At 46.2% G+C, this 23,386-nt stretch overlaps 1 protein-coding gene across 7 annotated transcripts in view; it reads right to left on the bottom strand.

Annotated features, from left to right (window-relative positions):
• RAPGEF1 (Rap guanine nucleotide exchange factor 1) overlaps window positions 1-23,386 on the bottom strand; it is a 182,987-nt gene that overhangs the window by 95,434 nt on the left and 64,167 nt on the right. For all 7 annotated transcript variants that reach the window (XM_082263004.1, XM_082263006.1, XM_082263007.1 and 4 more), the window contains exon 2: window positions 17,012-17,154. In XM_082263004.1, coding sequence (XP_082119130.1) covers window positions 17,012-17,154 — 143 coding nt within the window. The remainder of the gene's footprint in view (window positions 1-17,011; window positions 17,155-23,386) is intronic.

Genomic DNA, 23,386 nt, shown 5'->3' with positions numbered 1-23,386 from the left:
CAGATCCGATTCCTGTGAGGTATCGGGACTAATCTTAGGAAAAGGTAAAGGAAAAGATCTATTCAGGGAACGGTAATTACCGCTTCCTGTAGTACTTAAATGTTGGAAGGGAAGAATCGCACCGGTAGTAGTGGTTGATGCTCGATCTAATGTCCTGAATACCGGTGAAAACATCCCCCCACCCTGAAACCGGGTGGGGGCGCACCCTCAGGCTGTGTACTCCTTTGCTTCGGGTTTGGCTGGGTTGGTCCTTTGCTTGTCCGACCAGCCCTTCTTGAACCCTCCTGGAGGAGTCTTGCCTTTCACGCTAGTACCAGCCGGGCGCCCTTTATGGGCGGTAAAGAAAGGTCCTCGCTTGTTGCGAGGTCCCTTAGCTTTAGCAGCCTGTGGCAAAAAAGTGCTCTTGCCCCCAGTGGCATCCTTAATGATTTCATCTAGGTTGGCCCCAAATAGACGATTCCCCTGAAAGGGGAGATTTGTCAAGGTCTTCTTGGAACCTAGGTCAGCTGACCAGCATTTTAACCATAGCACACGTCTGAGGATCACCGCTGTCTTAGATGCATACCCTAATAAGGGAGTAGTGTCCAAGGCTGCGTCACAGATAAACTGTAGCCCTTGTATAATCTGTTCCATCAAATCAGATGTCTCCTGGGGAATATCTTTTCCCCTAAGATCTTGGCGTACCATTTTCGCCCATTCCGTAAGTGTCTGGGAAACTAGACCAATAACAATTACTGGTCTAAAAGCTGACCCTATCAGAGAGAAGATGGTGCGGGACTCTGCTTCCATCTTTCGATCCACCGGATCCTTAAAGGACGAAGTGTCCTCCACTGGAATAACCGTGGCTTTATTTAGCCTGGAAATAGGCGGATCCACGACTGGTGGTACCGTCCATTTCTTAATGATGGATTCCTCAAACGGATAGCGTCTAGCAATACGCATGGAAATAGTAAAGGTACGTTTAGAATGCTCCCATTCTCCTTTAATCTGATTACCGAAACATTTAGGTACAGGAAAAGCCTTCATCGTCTTGATGGGCTTATTAGTACCAAAAGGAATCTCTGTTTCAGTTGCCTCTGCCGGTAAAGCCTCAAGTTTTAAGGTTTCCTGCACTGCCACAACTAGTGCGTCCACCAATGCTTCTTCCTGAATAATAGCAGGAGAAGAAGCGTCCTCCTCACTGTCTGAGGGGGCTTTACCTGGGATAACAGCCCTTGCAGAGGAACCTGCAACTGCCGTGACCACCTCTGAATCTGAGTCAGAGGTGTCAGATGGTATAGGGGTAGGCGGGGGTCGCTTCCTTGACCCCCGTCCCTGACAGGCCGCCTCCACCCGAGCCACCATAGACTCCAAAATTGCTGTAAATGACTCTATACTCTGTGCACCGGCGGGTCCCGTGGCCCCCTCGAGGGAAACAGGTGGGGGAATATGTGTGGCAGGGTCCATGATAACTCCAGTTACTTCCTGGATAATATAATTCAAAAATAAAACTTTTCTTTTTTTTTTTTTTTTTCGACCCCCAGCGCCACAAAAGCCCCTTAGTGTTACCTGCTAGGGATCCCTATCGATCGAGAGAGAGAGAGATAGACCCCCAGGCTCACCACTTGATGCTCAGAGTTTAACTGCAACAGGTTACAGCGCTGTCTTAACAAACAGGAAGTCTTTTGGCTGGCTGCCCAGGAAGAAAGGAGGCGGCTCCGCCCCTCTGTACGCCTTCCGGCGCCTCCCCCAAGCTCCACGAGGTGTTTGGATCACCTCAAACATGGCCGCCCCCATGCTGGAGACACGAGGCTACGCCAAAATGGCGGCTCGTGCGATCCAGCAAAAAAAAATGGCGGCGGTCCGTACTGAATAGCGGTGTGCTGCAGGGCACACAACACTCTCACTGCATGGGGATATGGCGTGGTTGGCGGTACCGGCCCTGGCGGACCGCATGGCCGTTCGGGAGGCCTGCTAATAGCTGGAGATCTGATTAGGAAGGCAGTCTACATGTCCGTGGCTTCTGACTGGTAGGTAGCTTATACTTAACCCATAAGATTCCCAGAATGCCACAGATTACATCTTTAAAACATGTATACAATTAGATTGTTAGCTCCCAAACCAAGCCTCCTGGCTTTTTGCACACATAAAATCACACTCAAAGTAGGAGGATCTGTGTCATGTTGTAGGATAGAAAGGGACTCTATCTTACCATACAGAGAGGGGCCCGCGTTCACCACAAAACCCGTCAGGGGGAAAGGGGGAACATACTACTCACCATACCGGAACCAGGCGGGCACCAACTCCTGACAGTACCCCTCTCCACCGGGGCGGGAGGGCTGTCGACCGATACGGACGCCGTGACTCATGGTCTTTGGCGTTTCAGCGAGACGTTTAACTCGCGGGGTCAGTCCTTTAATGGGACTTTGTCGCGGCCGACCCAGCGCGGAGCTATGGCCTGCACGCGCTCGTAGGCTGAACTGGGGTGACCACCGGATCTCAACATCCAGCCCGTCGCCCAGTTCAGCTTTCTTGCTTGAAGATCTCACAGGAACACTGGAGAAAAAAGCTGTCTAAAAAAATCCTTTAAGAAAAAATTCTTGCCAGGACCTAAGATCCCAGCAAGGTGTCTAGGTCCTTACTCCTAACTAGACAGAAAATAACTGATTTGCTGAGGCAGAGAGAGAGAGGATATACCCTCTGGGCCTGCCCCTGGGGTGTGGCCAGAGCTTTTTAATTTCCTGTCTAGTCCTGCTCCTGTGGAGGCAACATAACCCGAAGGTGGTGTATCACCGAGGACTACGTCTGTCAATGAGCGCTAGAGAAAAGCTGATTACCTAGAACAGAGAGGGGGGTTATATACCAGCTGAGGACTGCCCATGGTCGCAGCCAGGTGTTTTTTGTTCTGCCTAGTCCTACTCCTGGAGGAGGCAAACTAACCCACTAGTTATGATTTATGGGGCGCTGTGTCCGTCGATGAACAAAAGAGAAAAAAAAATTCCAACATTCATGAGATCAACTTCTCATGAACAGGAATGGCCACAGGTATATTTAAATTTGTCTGACCTCTACTGAACTGGCCCAATTTCAATTAATCTATGACAAGCTTAAATTTAAAGGAAGACAGACAAAAACAGGATTTTTATCTTACCGTTAAATAATTTTCTCTGAGGTTCAATGACGAACACAGCTCCATGTCTTCTTAGACCCTTGGGCTTATGCTGCTCTCTCTTCAGGAGTAGGACTAGGTGGAAACCATTTTGGCTACGCCCCTGAGGCAGTACTAGGGGGTATACCATCACTTCCTGCTATAGCACTTCAGTTTGTAACAAGCAGTGTCAGAGAAATACATAACAACCCAACAGAGGAGTGGGTGCTGTGTCCGTCAGTGAATCTCAGAGAAAAGGATTTTACGGTAAGACAAAAATCCAGTTCTCTTTTGTTCACCGACGGACACCGCTCCATGTCTTCTTAGACCCTTGGGATGTCCCAAAGCAGTATCAACATGAGGGGTGGGAAAAACACAGCTATACATATAATTCCCAACAAGGGCTAAATATAATCCACACGGTAAAACAGGAGCTCAACCAGGAACAACTGGAGTTCACCACCAGGAAAAAATACACTTTCAAGAGGCAGGAGCCTCTGCAACCGCACTCTGCAAAATTGTGCGGCCGAATGCAGCATCCAAAGATGCAAGTGCATCCACCTTATAAAACTTTTTGAATGTGTCTACAGACGACTACGTAGCCGCCTTGCACACCTGAACCACTGACACCTGATGAAAGGCCCAGGAGGCACTGAGCGCCCTGTCAGAATGCGCCTTGACAGGGAAAGGAGGAACCTGACCCTTAATAGAATAGGCATGCACCACTGTCTGCCTGATCCATCTGGAAATGGTCGCAGCGGATGCAGCCTGCCCCTTACGAGGTCAAAGGACAAACCAAGAATCGGACTTCCGAATCGACTTAGTCACCCCGCCAGTTACACCTGAATTTCCCAGACTACATCCAGGGAATGTAGAGAAATTTCTTTAGGAGGTTTCGGCTTATGACATAAAGGACGGCAACACAATATAGTCATCCAAATGAAACTCCGAGACAACCTTAGGAAGGAAGGCCTGACAGGGTCGTAACACCACTTTGTCCCTGTGAACCACCAGGTAAGTTGACCGACAGGACAACGCAGCCAACTCAGACACCCTACGCGCAGAAGTAATATCGACCAAAATGGCCTTCTGCGACAGAGTGAGCAAAGGAAGTTCACAAATGTTTTCAAAAGGAGGCTTTTGAAGTACCGACAGTACCAAACTGAGATCCCACGGAGGTACCAGGGATCGCACCAGAGGAGCCTGATGGTGAACTCCCTGCACAAAAGTGTGAACCAAGGTCTTCAACGCCAACGGCCTTTGGAAAAATATAGCCAAAGTGGAAATCTGGCCGTTGATGGTGCCCAGAGCCAAAACGTGATCTACACCTAGTTGTAGAGACTCCAACAGGCCAGACACAGAAAAGGAACAGAGAACCCCCCACCCCTGAGGCTCACATCAAGTAATGTACGCCTTCCAGATCGCTTCCTATTGGTTGGAGGTGACTCAATTTGTATCCGGACTGACTTCTGTCTTGATTCCGTTGACAGTGGGGGTCTGTCTCCTTGGCCTGGTAGACCAGTTGGCGACGGCCAGGGGGACAAGGACCCTTACTGGAATCCTGCTGTTCTATGCTAGGAAGGCCATAGTTCTTAAATGGAAATCTCCTCACCCTCCAACTTTGGGCTTCTGGAGGGGGCTGGTTAATGCGGTAGTTCCGCTTTACAAGGCGACTTATATCTCTAGGAATTGCCCTAAGAAATATGAAAAAGTCTGGCAGGTCTGGGTAGCTTCCAGATCCACGGTTGATGAGCGGGCCTCGGAGCCTGACACAGCCTGAACTTTGGCGGGGTGGACCATGGGGAGAGAGAACGGAGACTAATATTTTTGACTTGGACTTTATTAATTTTTAAATGTTATTTCTTGATGGAGGGTATTAAGCAGTACGGTTGAGGGAAGTTTTGGGTGGGTGTTTTTCTGTTTTTTGTGTTAGTCTGCTTGTTGGTTGGCCGGGGTATGCCCCTTATGGCCTTGTTATTTCTATGTGCTAAACTTAAGAGAAATGTGAAAAAAAAAAATGTACGCCTTCGAAACTCGATGATAAACCTTCCTGGATGTAGATTTCCTAGCTTTCAACAGCGTAGGCATCACCGATTCAGACAGCCCTCTGTCCCACAGCACCTGGCTTTCAATAGCCAGGCCCTTAAAGCCAGCGACTGTAAAGCAGGATTGGTCCCTGAGGCAGAAGATCTTCCCTGGGAGGAAGTTTCCAAGGGACGTCTGCTACCAGCCTTACCAGGCCTGCGTACCAAGGCTGGCGAGGCCAGTCTGGTGCCACCAGAATGACTGGAATCTGTTCTACCGTGATTTTGCGTAGCATTCTCAACGGAAGTTGTATTGGAGGAAAAGCGTAAATCAGATGATACTGACCCCAAGGGGCCAGCGGCGTCAACCAAAGGATCCTGAGAACTTGACACGAACCTCTGCACCTTCCTGTTGGCCCCCACCGAAGGCACAGCTGCCCAAAAGAAAAAGGACTTTTTTTTTAAAAAAGAAAAAAACCCCTGCACACCACGCATAGCACCACAGGATCAGCGCACCCGCGCCACTGTATATAGCAGAGGAAGGACTGTTTACCCACAAAGACTCACCATGATGCACCCAGAGCTGGATCCAGAGTGCCAAACAACCTTTCTCTCTACGATCAAAGAGGAAGAGGAAGCGCTGACAATGTCACTAGAGGCCCCCGCTGCACGTCACAGCACTGGACTTCAAGAAAATAGCCACCGCATAGACTACAATGGAAAACCCAAAACATAGTCGCCGGACTACACAAACATGGCCACGAGGCAGAAAACAACCATCCACGGGAAAATGGCGGTGCTATGAGGCGCCGTGTGAGACCTGGGACCCCAGGGAAGTAATGGTCCACACCAGGGTCCAGCAGTGAACAAAAGAGAAATAAAAATGTATAGATTACATATGGAAGAAATCATAAAAAAAACCTGGTATGGTAGAGATATTGTGGATGAATGTTATATGTTTTTTTTTTTTTTTTGGGGGGAGGGGGGCTTTGAGTGTTTGTGATTTCTAGTGGCCTACAGAAAGGTGTCATAAAGAAGAAAGGCAGCATAACAGAAGCCTGAGATGCCACAGTGAGAAAAAGGGAGGTTTGACAACCACTTATGTGTGGCGTGGATATATGGAGGTACGAGACTGTGACAAATGGTAGATGTACATGTGCATTTGATCACTGATACAATGGAATTCTCCATCCATGTGTGAAATAGGAACTCCCTGAATTACCCACCCCATAGGTGATTACACCTGTCACTTTTCAAACTACATTAGCCTACAAAACGCTGAAATCTAAGGACTCAATTTTCTCACTCCTTGCTAGCAAATTCTGAAAGGACACAGGACAGTTTAAACAGAAACTCAAAGGGGACTGAAAGTTTCACTATGATATGGGAGTATTTTACAGTCATTGTGTGAGCTGACTCTGTACTTTCCTCTCATTCTGAATGACACTGCAGGTGGCTCACACATCAAAAATCATCACGTAAAAACCATGTCACACACATCACCAGAGCTAGTGACTTTACCCATGGTAATGAGTCAGCCGAGAAGCTAAAGCTGATAATTAGATTAGATGTACAAGAATAATGGGATTTTTGAATTACCGTAAAATAGATTTCTCTGATGTTCATTGACAGACACAGCTCCTGACCTTCTTAACCATTGGTTAAACTGCCCTCTACAGGAGTAGCACACTAGGCAGAAAAAAAGCCTGGCTATGCTTATGGGCAGTCCCAGGGGATATACTCCCTCTCTCTGCTATAGGTACTCCGTTTTGTTACAAGCAGTGTCAGAAGAATTACAACTCCACAGAGGGGTGGGTGCTGTGTCCGTCAATGATCAGAGAAATGGATTTTACAGTAAGTCAAAAATCCCATTTTCTCTTTCGTTCATTGACAGACACAGCTCCTGATCTTCTTAACCACCGGGACTTCCCAAAGCAGTGTTAAACTCAAGGGGTAAGAACAGCGAAAAAAGACATTTCCAAGGCTAACTATCCAACCAGGTAAACGGGAGTTCAACCAAAACAACTGGAGCTCATCTGAAAAAAACAATACACCCTCAAAGAGGACCAGGTCCTCTAAACAGAAGTCTGCAAAACCTTGTGGCCAAAGGAAGCATCCGCAGGATACCAACACATCCACTTTACAGAACTTTGTGAAAGTGTGCACCGACGACCAAGTGGCCACCTTGCAAACCTGCGTCACTGACGCCTGATGACTGAAAGCCCAGGAGGAACTGGGCGCCCAAATAGATTGCTCCTTGACAGGGAAAGAAGAAACCTGACCCTTGATGGAATAGGGCAGAATCACAGTCTGTCTGATCCATCTGAAAATAGTCACAGAGGAAGCGGACAACCCTTTCCGAGGCCCACCTGTAAAGGCCCGTACACACGTACCGATCGTCGGCATACAAACGTCGGTGGACGAAGGATCTGCCGATTGTACGCGTGTTAGTATGGTGCCTCCGACAGATGTCTGCGCACAATCCGCGGACAAAAGTCTTTCGTGCAAACATGAAAATATTTGTATGCCGACACCAGAACGGACGATTGTTCGCCTGTCAGTACACAATTCGGCCGACAGACCGCAGATTTGCAAGACTGGGCATGCTCAGAAAATAGAAAACACAGGGAAAGTTAACCATTACATGACATCACTTCTGCAGTCGGCGGACAAAATTCTTGTGCTGTCCTTGTGCTGTCTTTGCACTTTTCAGCAGACACCGACATCCCGGGGAGAAAAGAGGAACATTTGTAAGCCGACCATCGGTACGTGTGTACGGGGCTTAAGCACAAATACTGAGTCTGACGTCCTAAAAGACTCCATAGCTGTCGGTGACACCCTAATTTCCCGGACCACATCCAAGGCATGCAAAGCCTGGGGCAAAAGGGAAGGCAACACAATGTCTTCATTCAAATGAAAATCAGACAACCTTTGGTAGGAACGACGGACAGGGACAAAGAACCACCTTATCTCTGTGAGCCACCAAATAAGGTGAAGGACAGGATAACGCCGCCAACTCAGACACCCTGCGCGCAGAAGTAATAGCCACCAAGACGACCACCTTCTGGGACAGCGTAAGCAGGGCAATCTCACAAAGATTCTCAAAAGGAGGCTTCTGGAGGACTGAGAGCATCAATATGGAGGTACCAAGGGGGCAACAGAGACTGCACTGGAGGGGCCAAGTTCCTAACTCGCTGAAGAAAAGTATACACCAGGGAGTATGCGGCCAAGGGCAGTTGAAAGAAGACTGCTAAGGCCAACACCTGACACTTGATAGTACTCAAGTCCAGTTTCTGGTTGAAGGAAGGCTAAGATCCGAATCACCAAGAAAGAGCAAGGATGAACCCCAAGAGTTTCACACCCCACAATGTACGTCTTCCACGTACGATGGTAGATCTTCCTAGAAGTATATTTCCTAGCTTCTAACCGTGTTGGAATCACTGACGCAGACAAACCTCCATCCATCAGCACCTGGCATTCAAAAGTCCAGCCGTCAAAGCCAGCGACTGTAAAGCAGGATGTAAGATTGGTCCTTGGGACAGCAGATCCTCCCTGAGAGGAAGCCTCCAAGGAACGTCGGCGACCAGGCGTGCCAAGCCCGGTTCAACTAAGAGGACGGGAATCCCTTCGGGCTCAACCCCGAGTAGAAGTCTTGGAAGAAGCTTGAGAGAAGGAAAGGCGTAAATCAGATGATACTGACCCAATGGGGCTACCATCGCATCTGTAGCCTCTGCCAGAGGATCCCATGATGGAGCCAAAAACCTCTGCACCTTTCTGTTGAGCCGAGACGCCAACAGATCCACCTCGGGGATGCCCCACTGAAGACACAACTGATGAAACGCCTCTGGATAAAGGGACCACTCCCCTTGGTCCAAGGCCTGCCGACTGAGGTAATCTGCCTACCAGTTTTCCACCCCGGGAATGTGTACCGCGGAGAAGGCTGGAACAAACCGTTCTGCCCACCTTGGAATGCCCACTACCTCCAGAGCCGCCAGAACGCTTCTTGTGCCCCCCCGGTGATTAACATAAGCCATCACCGTGGCCAAGGTCAAGTCCAGAGTCAGACCCAGATAGTTCAGCTTTGTGGACAGAACCAGAAAAGACTTCTGAAAATTCTAAATCCAGCGGAACTCCCTCAGAGTTCGTATGGTGATTTCCAGGTTTAACTAGAGCAATAGGAGACTCTGCTCGCAGGTGGTGGTTGTCCGAGTTGCCCAGTACTGTGATCCCTCGGCGTAACAACGCTAGCACGGGGGCTAACAGTTTTGTGAAGACCCTAAGAGCAGAGACGAGACCAAAGGGTAATGCCACAAACTGATAATGCTCCTCTCCCACGGCAAAGCGGAGGAAGTGCTGGTGACTGGCACATATTGGATTGTGAAGGTAAGCATCCTTGATGTCAATACTTACTTAGAATTATACCTGGGACATTGCCTGTAGGGACCATATAGGGCCGTCCCTTATAGGATATTGGGAGTTATACAATATATATATCTCTTGTATACTTAATTCCTTCAAACCCTCGTTCATTCTCTGTGGCTCTGTAGATAAGGTAATCGCTATCCCCTCTGGGACTCGTACACACATTAGAGATATGGCATTTACCATTAAGCTTAAGTACTTGTTTAACATACAATATTCATTCCCCTTACCAGCAATCCAATATACATCGTACATTAGCAGCCATCTTTAATGTGGGGGACCTTCGAGGAAACATACGGGGACATTGGCCTAGGCCGTTGTCTCCTCCCCCCCCCCACCTTTTTTTTTTTCTACTTCCCACCCTTCTGTCATCGCATCTGAACCTAGCGGGGGCTACATCTGAACCGGTCTCTTCATCCAATGGTTACAATTCCCCTCTCATCTCATTTGGTAGGTACCACATGGATACCAATAGATGATTTTTTGATGCAACACGTTACCTTCGATGATGTGTACTATAATGGTATTTCTCATTAACAGAAGCAAATTAACTTATGTAATCTCATCATATACCCCTGATGAAAGGATATGAACCTGAAATGCATCAGGTGATATGGAGACTATACCCACAGGATGTTCGACATTAGAATGTGAATTTAATTTTTACATTCATAAATATGTGTGTTTTTGTTATGCTCTACTTTTATCAAGTTTATATTGTCCATTGTTCATGTTTTAACATGGTCTAATAAAATTGTATACATTTTTACTATTGCGGTGTCTTGCCTGTCCTTAAAAGTCCCAACTCCCACAGGGGACAGCTTGGTTCTGGTTACAGACTGGGATGTTGGATGACAGACACCAGACTCTCTAATGGAGGAACACCCCTTTAACTGGTTAAAGGGGCGTATCCAAAGGGTGGTAGTAAATAATGCATACAGGTGGTCCCCGGGTTACAAACAAGATAGGGACTGTAAGTTTGTTCTTAAGTCGAATTTGTTTGTAAGTCGGAACAGGTAAAGTTTTTACGTTTAGCTCCAGCCAAAATAATAGTTTTTAGATTTTTTGGAAAGCATAGGTAAGGGTTGACATCCCTATACCATTTGTTTTGCTGTCTGTACCCCTGTTCAGAAGATTTTACCTCACTTTCTGTCCCTATGACAATTGAATTTTGAAAATTTGGGGTTGTTGTGGAGACAAGGATTGGTGATAAAGCTTCAGTGGAGACACCTTTTTCCCATGAAAACTCTTACAGGAGTAAATTTCCCTTCCTAGGGGGAGATTTCTCCTCACTTCCTGTTGTCTCCCTCCGTTTGTAAGTAGGAGTCGTTTGTAAGTCAGATGTTTGTAACCCGGGAACCACCTGTACTCGGACTGTTTTGAGGTGGTAAGAGGTTCCCCCCAAGGCTCAATTCTGGTTCCAATTTTGTTCAATTTATAAATAGCATTGAGGACGGGGTCAGTAGCTCGATCTCTGTTTTTGCAGATGACAAAATTGAGCAGGGCAATAACTTCACATCGGGAGGCAGAAATCTTGCAGAATGACCTGAACAAAATAACAGAGTGGGCAACTACATGACAAATGAGGTTTAATGTGGATAAGTGCAAGGTATTGCACTTAGGGACTAATAAGGTAAAAGCAAAATACACGCTAGGGGGGGAACCTCTGGGGGTATCAAAAATGGAGAAAGATCTGGGAGACTTAGTAGAAGATAGACTTAGCAACAGTATGCAATGTCAAGCTGTGGCTGCCAAAGCCGGCAGAATATTAGCATGCATAAGGAAGGGGATGTATTCCAGGGACAAAACTATAATCCTTCCACTTTATAAATCACTGGTCCGACCACATCTGGAGTATTCTGTCCAGTTCTGGTCACCAGTCCTCAGAAGGGATGTGTTGGAGCTGGAGAGTGTGCAGAGAATGGCAACAAAACTTATTAGGGGATTAGAGGATCTTAATTACGAAGAGCGTTTGGAGGTGCTTGATTTATTCTCCCTGGAGAAGAGACGGCTGAGAGGGGACATGATAGCAATTTACAAATAACTCAACGGTGATCAGAGCATAGAAAAAAAACTATTCAGTCGCAAGGAATGCATGAGGACACAAGGCCATAGAATGCGATTAGAGGAGAAGCGTTTTAACCTCAGGCTACTGAGAGGGTTCTTTACAGTAAGGGCTACAAGACTGTGGAATTCTCTGCCACAAATGTTAGTAACTGCGGGGAGTATGGCTACTTTTAAAAGACTCTTGGACATGCATCTCAAGGTCATTAACATTCATGGGTATGGGAAATGATTCACACAGACACAGGTTGAACTGGATGGACTATTGCCTTTATTCAACCTCAACTATTATGTAACTATAATATATAGGGTAGCTTCAAACAGGTGATCTCCTTCAAAGGGAAGATCAATCAAGGACTTTTTCAAAGTCTGGTCCACAGACCAGCATTTGAGCCAAAAGACACACCGGACCACTGCCGAGAGCCGAGCCACTAGGGGAGCCGCATCCAAAGAGGCATCACAGAAACTGCAGCCCCTGGACCAGCTGGTCTGCAAACTCAGCAAAAGCAGGGGGGGGGAACTGTCCTCCCCCCAGGTCATGGCATAAAAGCTTAGTCCACTCAGTCAGAGTTTGCGACACCAGGGCAATGGTGAATACTGGCCTCAGTGCCGAACCAGTGTACATATTGCGGGCCACAACCTCCGCCTTCCTGTCAACCGGATCCTTAAAGGGCAGGGACTCTTAATCTGGAATCATGGTTGCCTTGTTCAACCTGGAAACCAAAAGATCCACCACCGGTGGAACAGTCCACTTCTTAAGAAGGGACTCCTCAAAGGGGTATCGCCTAGCAAATCGCTTAGGGACCCCCCAAGGGGTCGCTTTGGTCATCCCCACTTTGGTCATCCTCACTTTAGCAAAAATTCTGCCAAAAAGGCAGGGAAAGGAAACACCTTTTCTGCTCTGGATGGCTTGTGACTGCCAAAGGGAACCTTCTGAATCAGATTCAGGATCTGAGGAGACAGATGAGGCGGGGGGGGGGCTGCTTTTTGCCTGTCCGTCGCCCAAAAACCACCTCCACTCGGGACACAAAGGACTCCAGGACCGCCGTCAGTGCATTGATGGATGGTTGGGACCCAGAGAGCCCTGCAGTCTCAGAGAGGGGATCAGGTGGGGAGATGTGCTCCAAAGACTCCATGAGTCACCAGGGGGACCCCACAAAAAGTGTATAAACACTGTAAGGGACAACACCCACCGCGCTGGCAGTATTACAAGGTCGCCAGGCACAAGCCCCAAGCGATCCTCGGCAGAGAATCCCACCAGACTCACCACAAACCCTACAGGGGAAGAGGGGGGGGGGGGGACAGCTACGCACCATACCAGGAACCAGGTGGGCACTGCTCCAGACAGAACCCCTCACCATTGAAATGGAGGGGCTGTCAGTCAGGAGGAACGCTGCAACTCGGGCAAGACCAGGTCATATACGACCTCGCAAGGCCTTTAACTCGCAGGCCAGCTCCTGTCTGGAGGGGCTATGTCACAGCCAACCTAGCGCTCGCTGGCCAGACTGGTGTGACCACTGGATCTAAATTATCCAGCCCGTCGCCCAGTCTAGCAGTTGATTGTAGATCTCTCAGGAAAAAAACAGTAGAAAAATTTCTGTCAAAAAATAAAAAATTGCCAGGACCAGAGATCCCAGAAAGGAACTAGGTCCTTACTCCTGACTAGGCAGAAAAAAAAATTGAGAATCTATAGCAGAGAGAGGGAGTAAATCACCTGGAACTGCCCATAGGCGTAGACAAACTTTTTCTGCCTAGTGTTCTACTCCTGTAGGGGCCAGTATAACCCAATGGTTAAGAAGATCAGGAGCTGTGTCTGTCAATGAACGAAAGAGAAAATTAACATTTACTTCAAACACAAAATAATGGGTTTCAGACACATTTACAGTGCTACATAGATTACTGCTCACAGCAAGTAATCTGTAATGAAAGCTAAAGTACACGTAAACCTTAAACCAATCAGTCTGCAGGGTTTGTCATCATTATCCATCAGAAAAGCAGTCTAACAGTCAACTAAAGGCGAGAGCACACAGCAGACTGGCAGGTTGACAACCTTGCTGTGAATTGTAAAGCTTGCCATACGCTCCTGAGAAGTCATCTGCTCTCCACATAGTTTGTTGTTTCTGACCAAAGATGGACTCATTGTGCAAGGCTTTAAATCTACCTATAATTATACATGTAACTAACCTACCCAAAGTCTACTGTGCTCAGGAGAGGGCAGGCCCAACCTTTAACAGATGTATCTTTGTGCACACACAAGATATTACAGATTGGGATGGTCGGTAACTGTACTGAACCTTTGAACAGTGGAAACATAATGGAGGTCACCTAGGGTCATTCTGAGAGTCACCTGGTAATAATCCAATTGCACAAAGATTAGATGGAAGTGTCTTTTTCCTAGGCAGGCCATAGATTATGCAATTGCTTATTTCCTCATCAACAGTCAGAGTTGATGGGGAAGTCCCCCCTACAGCACTACTGTGTGCTGCCGGCAGACCACAATGATTAGTGTTGCCGGCTATAGCCGTGGCACAAATCGTTGGAGAAAAACCCGACAGGCTGACAATACATGAAATCGAAATTCGACTGGTCCGATCCATGTACAGTGCATCTGGAAAGTATTCACAGAGCTTGACTTTTTCCACATTGTTATAATACATCCTTATTCCAAAATTGAATTATTTTTCTCAAAATTCTACAAACAATACCCCATAATTACAACATGAAAGAAGTTTGTTTGAAATCTTTGCAAATTTATAAAAAAAAAAAAATCACAAGTACATAAGTATTCACGGCCTTTGCTCAATACTTGTTGAAGCACCTTTGGCACCAATTACAGCGTCAAGTCTTTTTGTGTATGATGCTACAAGCTTGGTACACCTATTTTCAGGCAGTTTCTCCCATTCTTCTTTGCAGGAAGAACCTCTCGAGCTCCATCAGATTGGATGGAGAGCATTGGTGCTCAGCCATTTTCAGATCTTTCCAGAGATCTTCAATCAGGTTCAAGTCTGGGCTCAGGCAGGGCCACTCAAGGACATTCACAGAGTTGTCCCATAGCCACTCCTTTATCTTGGCTGTGTGCTTAGGGTCGTTGTCCTGTTGGAAGATGAACCTTCACCTCAGTCTAAGGTCCAGAGCACTCTGGAGCAGGTTTTCATCAAGGATGTCTTTGTACATTGCTGCATTCATCTTTCCCTTGATCCTGACTAGTCTCCCAGTTCCTGCCGCTGGAAAAACATCCCCACAGCATGCAATTTTAAAGACAAAAGACATGCTGGGACATGTAGTTAAAAGTAGGTCAATGGCATTAACTCAATGTACTCTGTGGCTTTTTTGTTACCCTGTAAACCATAGACAAGTATTGCAAGCAGTGCTGACACCCTGATCCATGTATGGAATAAGAATGCTGCAAGACTGCACCAACTTTTACAGCATGACCATATGAAAGGGAGAGACATGAACCAGCTGAAGCTTAGATCTCTCCTCTGGGATGTGAACATTTGGTTATGGAAGTTAGAGCCTTTCAAGCAGTTGGGTGAGGCCATCCTCAGCTGTGGGGTGTGGTGGAATACCATTCTCCCAGGAGTACAACTGAGATCCCATCCTACAGCTGTGGGGTGGGAGATCAAGCAACAAGACCAGATAATATAACACAATCCACATTGCCCAATAAAAGCAAACACTTCAAACCCATGTACGGCAGCTCAAAATTATGTGCAAGTAAAATTCAGGCCAAGCATGCATATTCTTAAAAGCAGAGGAGAGCAATTACAGTGCAGAATAGAAAGAAAAAAAACAGAGCTTGTGTGCAGCAACCCAAGTCTGAGCTTCAGATCTGCAAACTTGTTCCATGTCAGTAAAACTGAAAGCACAGAAATTAGTTGAGCTCAGCATGGCAGCCAGGGAACTAACATTTTTCAAAGTTGTCAGCATTGGCAGCCTCTATAATGACAGGTTACCTTTAAAGAGACTTGGTCACTTTGCTCATTTAAGAGCGACCGGCACCCATTGACTCTACCCTTCCCAACATTCTGTTTTTACTTCGGAGGTGAAAGTATTAAAGTGGTTGTAAAGGCAGAAGGTTTTTTTTTTTTTTTTTTTTATCTTAATGAATTCTATGCATTAAGATAAAAAAACCTTCTGTGTGCAGCAGCCGCCCTCCCAATGTTGCACGGGAGACTCGGCAGTCTGGGACTCTCCCTCCTCATTGGCTGAGACAGCAGCGAAGCGCCATTGGCTCTCGCTGCAGTCAAAGTTAGAAAACCAATCAGGAGAGAGAGAGAGGAGGGGCGGACACACGAAGCTGCAGCTCAGCTGCCTCCATAGCAAGTTGTTTACTCTGGGGGCACTCAACAGGGGGGAGGGGCCAGGAGTGCCGACAAGGGACCCGAGGAGGATCGGGGCTGCTCTGTGCAAAACCAACTGCGGTTGAGGTGGTAAGTAGAACATGTTTGATATTTTGAAAAAAAAAAAAGCGAGACTTTAGTATCACTTTATCGCACTGCAGGCTTACACAGGTTTAAATATGAATTCCAGGTATTGATATTTTATACAGTTACATTGGTCCAGCTTGTAACTATGTATATACCATATACCAAACTGGAAATCAATGAAGCCCCCACCGCTAATCCAGTGATCTCCAATTGCTTCCAGGTCCTACAGTGAGCTGCCCTGAACATAGGTGTTGACCACTCGACATGGGCACCACTCAGAGATTGTGTTGTATTTCTGATTGAATGCAAAGTGTTCTCTGACTAGACAAGGTGGAGAGTGTGATATCACTGCCCCGCCTCTTCACTTCATCTAATCACAGAACACTTTGCAGCTGATCTGTTGTGTTCAGCAAGCAGATGTGCAGCTGCTCAGAAGGGGAGCAGGAAGCAGGTGGCGATCACTGGAGTAGTGGTGTCAACTTCAGCGATTACAAGCTTTCAGGAGCATTAGCCAGGTATGGTGTGTATAAGTACACTGGTCAAAGCTGGTATGTGTATAAGTACACTGGTCCAAGCTAGAATATGTATAAGTACACTGGTCCAAGCTTGATCACTGTAACTGTGCTTAAAATATCAATACCTGGAATTCTTTCACTTCTCCCTCATCCTCAGGACAGATTTCGGTCCTCATAACTGGATGCCTAAGCCCGAGGACTGCATACTCGGAGGAAGCCACATGCTCTTCCATACCCAGCAGATGCAGGTATTTATTAAGGTATTCCAACAGAACAAAGCAGTGGCATAGGAGTGTGGCCAGGAGGTGTGTACCAGCTAGTGGGGGGGTTGTACTTACAAAAGAACTCGTCACATTTTCCACTAGCTAAACACATATTTAATTCTTAAAGCCAACAAAATTTCATGAAAAAGAAAAGTGGATAACTCACTTTGTTGACAGGTTTTTCTTCGGTTTTTACAGTCAGGTCGGCAGGTTTCCCTTTCTTAGAGGGTGTTCTCTTGATGATCTTAGGAGAGTGGAACTTGTCCTTTAATTTCATGGTGAAAGATGAGAGGTGGGAACGCTGACTATCTACAAACAAAATAAATCAAAGAAAAGCATTAGAATGCATATGTTCTACAGACTGGCAAAGGTTTAAAGAAAACCAATTATTTATGCACGAATGTGGGCTTACTTAAGATAAATGTCTTTTTTAATCAATTATTGCCCATTTATTTAGCATTACTTGCATTGTCGGAGTTGGCCTCTTCTACTGAGAATCAGGGATGACAAGCCCCTCTGAGGTCCAGCAGCGGGTGGCCTGTCGCCTACCTTTCCGCATACCGAGAGTACAGTGCATTGCGAAAATGTATTCGGCCCCCTTGAACTTTGCGACCTTTTGCCACATTTCAGGCTTCAAACAAAGATATAAAACTGTAATTTTTTGTGAAGAATCAACAAGTGGGACACAATCATGAAGTGGAACGAAATTTATTGGATATTTCAAACTTTTTTAACAAATAAAAAACTGAAAAATTGGGCGTGCAAAATTATTCAGCCCCCTTAAGTTAATACTTTGTAGCGCCACCTTTTGCTGCGATTACAGCTGTAAGTTGCTTGGTGTATGTCTCTATCAGTTTTGCACATCGAGAGACTGAAATTTTTGCCCATTCCTCCTTGCAAAACAGCTCGAGCTCAGTGAGGTTGGATGGAGAGCGTTTGTGAACAGCAGTTTTCAGTTCTTTCCACAGATTCTCGATTGGATTCAGGTCTGGACTTTGACTTGGCCATTCTAACACCTGGATAGGTTTATTTGTGAACCATTCAATTGTAGATTTTGCTTTATGTTTTGGATCATTGTCTTGTTGGAAGACAAATCTCCGTCCCAGTCTCAGGTCTTTTGCAGACTCCATGAGGTTTTCTTCCAGAATGGTCCTGTATTTGGCTCCATCCATCTTCCCATCAATTTTAACCATCTTCCCTGTCCCTGCTGAAGAAAAGCAGGCCCAAACCATGATGCTGCCACCACCATGTTTGACAGTGGGGATGGTGTGTTCAGGGTGATGAGCTGTGTTGCTTTTACGCCAAACATAACGTTTTGCACTGTTGCCAAAAAGTTCAATATTGGTTTCATCTGACCAGAGCACCTTCTTCCACATGTTTGGTGTGTCTCCCAGGTGGCTTGTGGCAAACTTTAAAACAACACTTTTTATGGATATCTTTAAGAAATGGCTTTCTTCTTGCCACTCTTCCATAAAGGCCAGATTTGTGCAGTATACGACTGATTGTTGTCCTATGGACAGAGTCTCCCACCTCAGCTGTAGATCTCTGCAGTTCATCCAGAGTGATCATGGGCCTCTTGGCTTCATCTCTAATCAGTCTTCTCCTTGTATGAGCTGAAAGTTTAGAGGGACGGTCAAGTCTTCGTAGATTTGCAGTGGTCTGATACTCCTTCCATTTCAATATTATCGCTTGCACAGTGCTCCTTGGGATGTTTAAAGCTTGGGAAATCTTTTTGTATCCAAATCCGGCTTTAAACTCCTCCACAACAGTATCTCTGACCTGCCTGGTGTGTTCCTTGTTCTTCATGATGCTCTCTGCGCTTTAAACGGACCTCTGAGACTATCACAGTGCAGGTGCATTTATACAGAGACTTGATTACACACAGGTGGATTCTATTTATCATCATTAGTCATTTAGGTCAACATTGGATCATTCAGAGATCCTCACTGAACTTCTGGAGAGAGTTTGCTGCACTGAAAGTAAAGGGGCTGAATCATTTTGAACCCCTAATTTTTCAGTTTTTTATTTGTTAACAAAGTTTGAAATAACCAATAAATGTTGTTCCACTTCATGATTGTGTCCCACTTGTTGTTGATTCTTCACAAAAAATTACAGTTTTATATCTTTATGTTTGAAGCCTGAAAGGGGGCCGAATACTTTCGCAATGCACTGTACACACTGTCTCCCAGATTCTCACATAATCAAATAAGAGAGTCTATAAGGAGAATGTACACAACCATTGGGGCTCAGGTATATGATGCTGCAGTGCAAACTCGGGAGCAGGGAGACAGTGTGTGTGAACTCCAGAGCACTTTTTATTTGCTTTGAATAGAGTAAGGAAGGGTTAGACTTTCTAACAAGTGTTTGCTGCTTTGCCCTTCCTGGGATCACTTCCCTTCACTGCTTATTGTGCCAGCAGTAGCAGAAGTCACTAGGACAGGTAATAGGGAGGGAATCTCCTAACACAGACAGAGAACAATAAAAACAGAGAATCCAATCTTTCCCAATTTACATCATCCTGAAAAAAAAACTTGCGGCTGGAATTCCACCATAAAGGCCAAGTTTAGCATTAAAGGAAAAAATACCTACTATACATATTTTTGCAGAAAAAAATGTGCATTTATTTTTTGTTCCTACAAAGCATGGCACTCCTGATCAGTGGCTCACGGGTGCAATGTCAGGCTCTTTCCAGCTTTCTGCCCATACCTCCAGTTAGAAAGCTGTAGGAAGAGTGAATGGACTACGAATGTGCTGACCAGCAAATTTGTAGTCCATTGAGAACTACAAGCCCCCTGTCATGGTTCTCCCCCACACAGCTACATTGGTTTTATATGCGACAGCCGCTGCAGCGGAAAATAACTCCGCCCACTGTCACAGGCAAGATGGGCTCAAGGGGTGACGGGGGGTGCTGGAACATCATAAAAAAAGGCGTAACGTGTAAAGCCCCGTACACACGTAGCGATTGTCGGCCGTAAATATTCGGCCGCCAAACGATCGGCCGATTGTCGGCTTGTTAGTATGAAGCTTCCGACAACCGACTCCGACTTTTCGGCCAAACAGAATCGGGTGTGCAGGCATTAAAGTTTTTGTTGGCCAACACCAGAGCGTCCGATTGTTCGCCAGTCAGTACAGAATTCGGCCGACAAACAGCCGATTAGCAAGACTGGGCATGCTCAGAGAAGAAAAAACACACGGAAAGTTAACCATCACATGACATCACTTCTGCAGTCGGCTGTTGTTGGCCGACAAAATTCATGTGCAGTCTTTTGCAGTTTTCAGCCGACCGGACATCACCGGACAAAAGACGGCCGATCGTTCGGCCGACATTCGGGACGTGTGTACGGGGCTTAAGTTGTTCTGAAAGTGAACTTCGCCTTTAAAATGAAGGAGGGAACAAACACAGTGATGAAATGTTCCATTCTGTCAAAGAGGAATTGCAGGCCGAGCTGTTTACAGATCACTCATTCACACAACAGTCTGCATCACCAGCTCCCATTACATAAAGAGAAAAAGGGACTTCTCACTGGCCACAATGTTCTACACAAACCATAGGCACCAATATGGGTAAATACACGCCAATTTGAACATTGACATAACTTCTGTGGGCGACACTGCCATGGCATACTGCTTGCTACCAGGAGCCTATCAAAATTCATGTCCAGCTGAATCACGTAGCAGTTGGACCAAGTAGTACTCACATTTTGGGCTGTATATGTCAACATATGCATTTAACTTCCTTCTAAGCTGCACCAACCTGCTTTTGCATTGCTTTTGACTTGTTTGAGTTAAGATGCCGTTTTGAAGGCTTTAATCTCCTGTGGGATAAAAGCTCATCGGCAGAGCCCCAATGACAACTGCAGCAAGAATATGCACCGATGCAAGCGGCAAGTTCCTTCACAACCAGTCTGACTTCAGAAAGGAACAGCCTCTTCCAAATGAAATCATTTTTCATGGGAGGGTCATCTAGAAGTCGCATTGACTCGCTATGCCTTAGGAGAATCTACATTATCTTCTAATGCTCCATTGCAGTTGAAGATGGTGAAAAACAGAAGTGGGCACAATATGCACACTCTCATTGTATCTCAGCAGCTGTTGCAGGCGGGGAGGGACAGTACCGAGCATGAGTAACGTAAAGAAGCTATTATGATAACCCACACAACTAGAAATAGTCTGCACAGCCACCATCAAGCACATAGCGGCTTACAGACCACAATCCTGTGCTAAATATCACTTCTCGGCAACCACAACACAGCAGCTGCTGTACTGGCTGAGTGCTGAAGAATGCACTGCAGGGTGAATCACAATCCAGCCAGGGATCTTCATAATAAAAATGGCATGTACCGAGATGTTTTGTGTTATGACTGTATGAAAAAGTAAACCAAGAGCTTCTGATGACTCCAACAGGAATACCATGAAGCTATCAGCATGTGGCTGAAAAAACGGCAGTACCTAAAGTGAACCTAAGCTCATTTTAAATCTTCTACACCGTGGGCAGACATGTATAGCGCATACATTAAACTTATAGACCTTAACACAACTCCCCAGAAGTCTTCAAATTCACAAAGAAATCAAAAAAGCATTAATGATTCCTAAAACAGCCAATGCGTTTCTGAGGCAAAACATGCAATCAGGATACAAAATAAATGTGAAAATATATAAAAATAATTAATGGTTTCTATTTAGTCTTTAGGTAACTAGTCAAGCAGATGTGGCTAATTAAGATGCATGTATGAGTAAGTCTCCATGTGATGCTGTGATTAAATTGGATGTTAGAGATGGACGAACTGTCCGGCCAGAGCATCAGAACACCTTAAGTGCCGGTTCACATTAGTGCGATCATAGAGATCGCATGTAATTTGGAGTGCACAGCTCCTAAATTACATGCGATCTCTGTGCGGTGCAAATATCAGCCATACAGTTTGTATGGCTGAATTCGCACCACATCCGCACTAAACACGCACATGACCCTTTTTTTTATCCGCAGCAGAACCGGATCGCATGGTGGTTCACACTAGTGCGATCCGATTCTGTGCGAACTTGCAGATCGCACTGCGATATGCGATCACAACTGGGGGTGTCGTTAACTTTTAATTGACTCCCCCTGCGTATAGCATATAGCAGTGTGAACTGCAAGGGGTGCAGATGCGATGCGGGAACAGGCTGCATATTCGCAGCGTTCCCGCATCGCAGAAGTGTGAACCGGGACTGACAGACAGAAGCTCATTCCTTTGATCCAAAAGATTGAAATGATACATTGTATAAACTTGTGTTTACATTTCTTTAGCAGAATCAATGTTGATAAACATTTGGAGGCCCTTTTTTTTTTGACAACTGTGAGTGAGCAGAGAACAGCTCTGCATGAATCGAGGAAAAAATTGGATTTTTGTACTTACTATAAAATCCAGTTCATTGACGGACACAGCGCTCTAAATCATAACTACTGGGTTATATTGCCTCCTCCAGGAGTAGGACTAGACAGAACAAAAAACACCTGGCTACGCCCATGGGCCGTCTTCAGCTGGTATATAACCCCCCCCCCCCCTCTCTGCTCTAGGTAATCAGTTTAGTAGCAAGCAGTATTAGAAGTATCAGAACTCCATAGAGGGGTAGGTGCTGTGTCCATCGATGAACTCAGAGAAATGGATTTTACTGCAAGTACAAAAATCCAATTTTCGCTTTCGTTCATCAACGGGCACAGTGCTCCATAAATCATAACTACTGAGACGTCCAAAAGCAAAAATTAACCCAAGGCTAAACCCAAGAGCCCTTAAAGAGGACACAGGTGCCCTAACTGGATCACAGGAGCCTCATCTGAAAAATAAATGTTTGAAGAAAAAACACCCCTCAAGAGGCAAAAGCAGCCTGCAAAACTTTGCGGCCAAAAGAAGCATCCACCTTAAAGAATTTTGTAAAGGTATGCATGGACGACCAAGTGGCCGCCTTGCAAACTTGTGATCTTGAAGCCTGATGACGGAAGGCCCAAGAAGCACTCAGCTCCCGAGTAAAATGCGCCGTGACAGGGAAAGGTGGAACCTGACCTTTAACCACTTGCCGACCGCCGCACGACTATTTACTGCGGCAGTCAGCCCCTTACAGGGAAAGTGACATAGGGGTACGTCGCTAACCCACAAGCCTGTAGGGGGCGATCGTGCACCGCCGGTGGCGCGCTCCAGCCCCCCCCCGCTCGTTCCCTGGGGAGCCAGCACGTGTGACAGGCGGCTCTGATGGCTGCCAGCCACTCTCAATCTCCCGCAGGAGAGGGAGAAAGACAGACGGCTGATGTAAACACAGGCGTCTGTCATTCTCAGTAAAGTAATCACAGGGGCTATGCGATCCTGCTATATAGGATCGTATGTCTCTGTGATTACATCACAAGCCACGCCCCCTGACAGTTAGAATCACACCCCTAGGGACATACTTAACCCCTCGTTAGCCAGTAAAGTTAACCCCTTCCCTGCCAGTGTCATTATTACAGTAACAGTGCATATTTATAGCACTGATTACTGTAGTAATGTCACTGGTACCAACAAAAAGTGGCAAA

Source organism: Pelophylax lessonae (genome assembly GCF_965119305.1).
Source record: "Pelophylax lessonae genome assembly, chromosome: 7".
Classification (NCBI taxonomy): domain Eukaryota; kingdom Metazoa; phylum Chordata; class Amphibia; order Anura; family Ranidae; genus Pelophylax; species Pelophylax lessonae.
The sequence above is the reverse complement of the archived record's forward strand: the minus strand, read 5'-3'. Positions and strand labels throughout refer to the sequence as shown.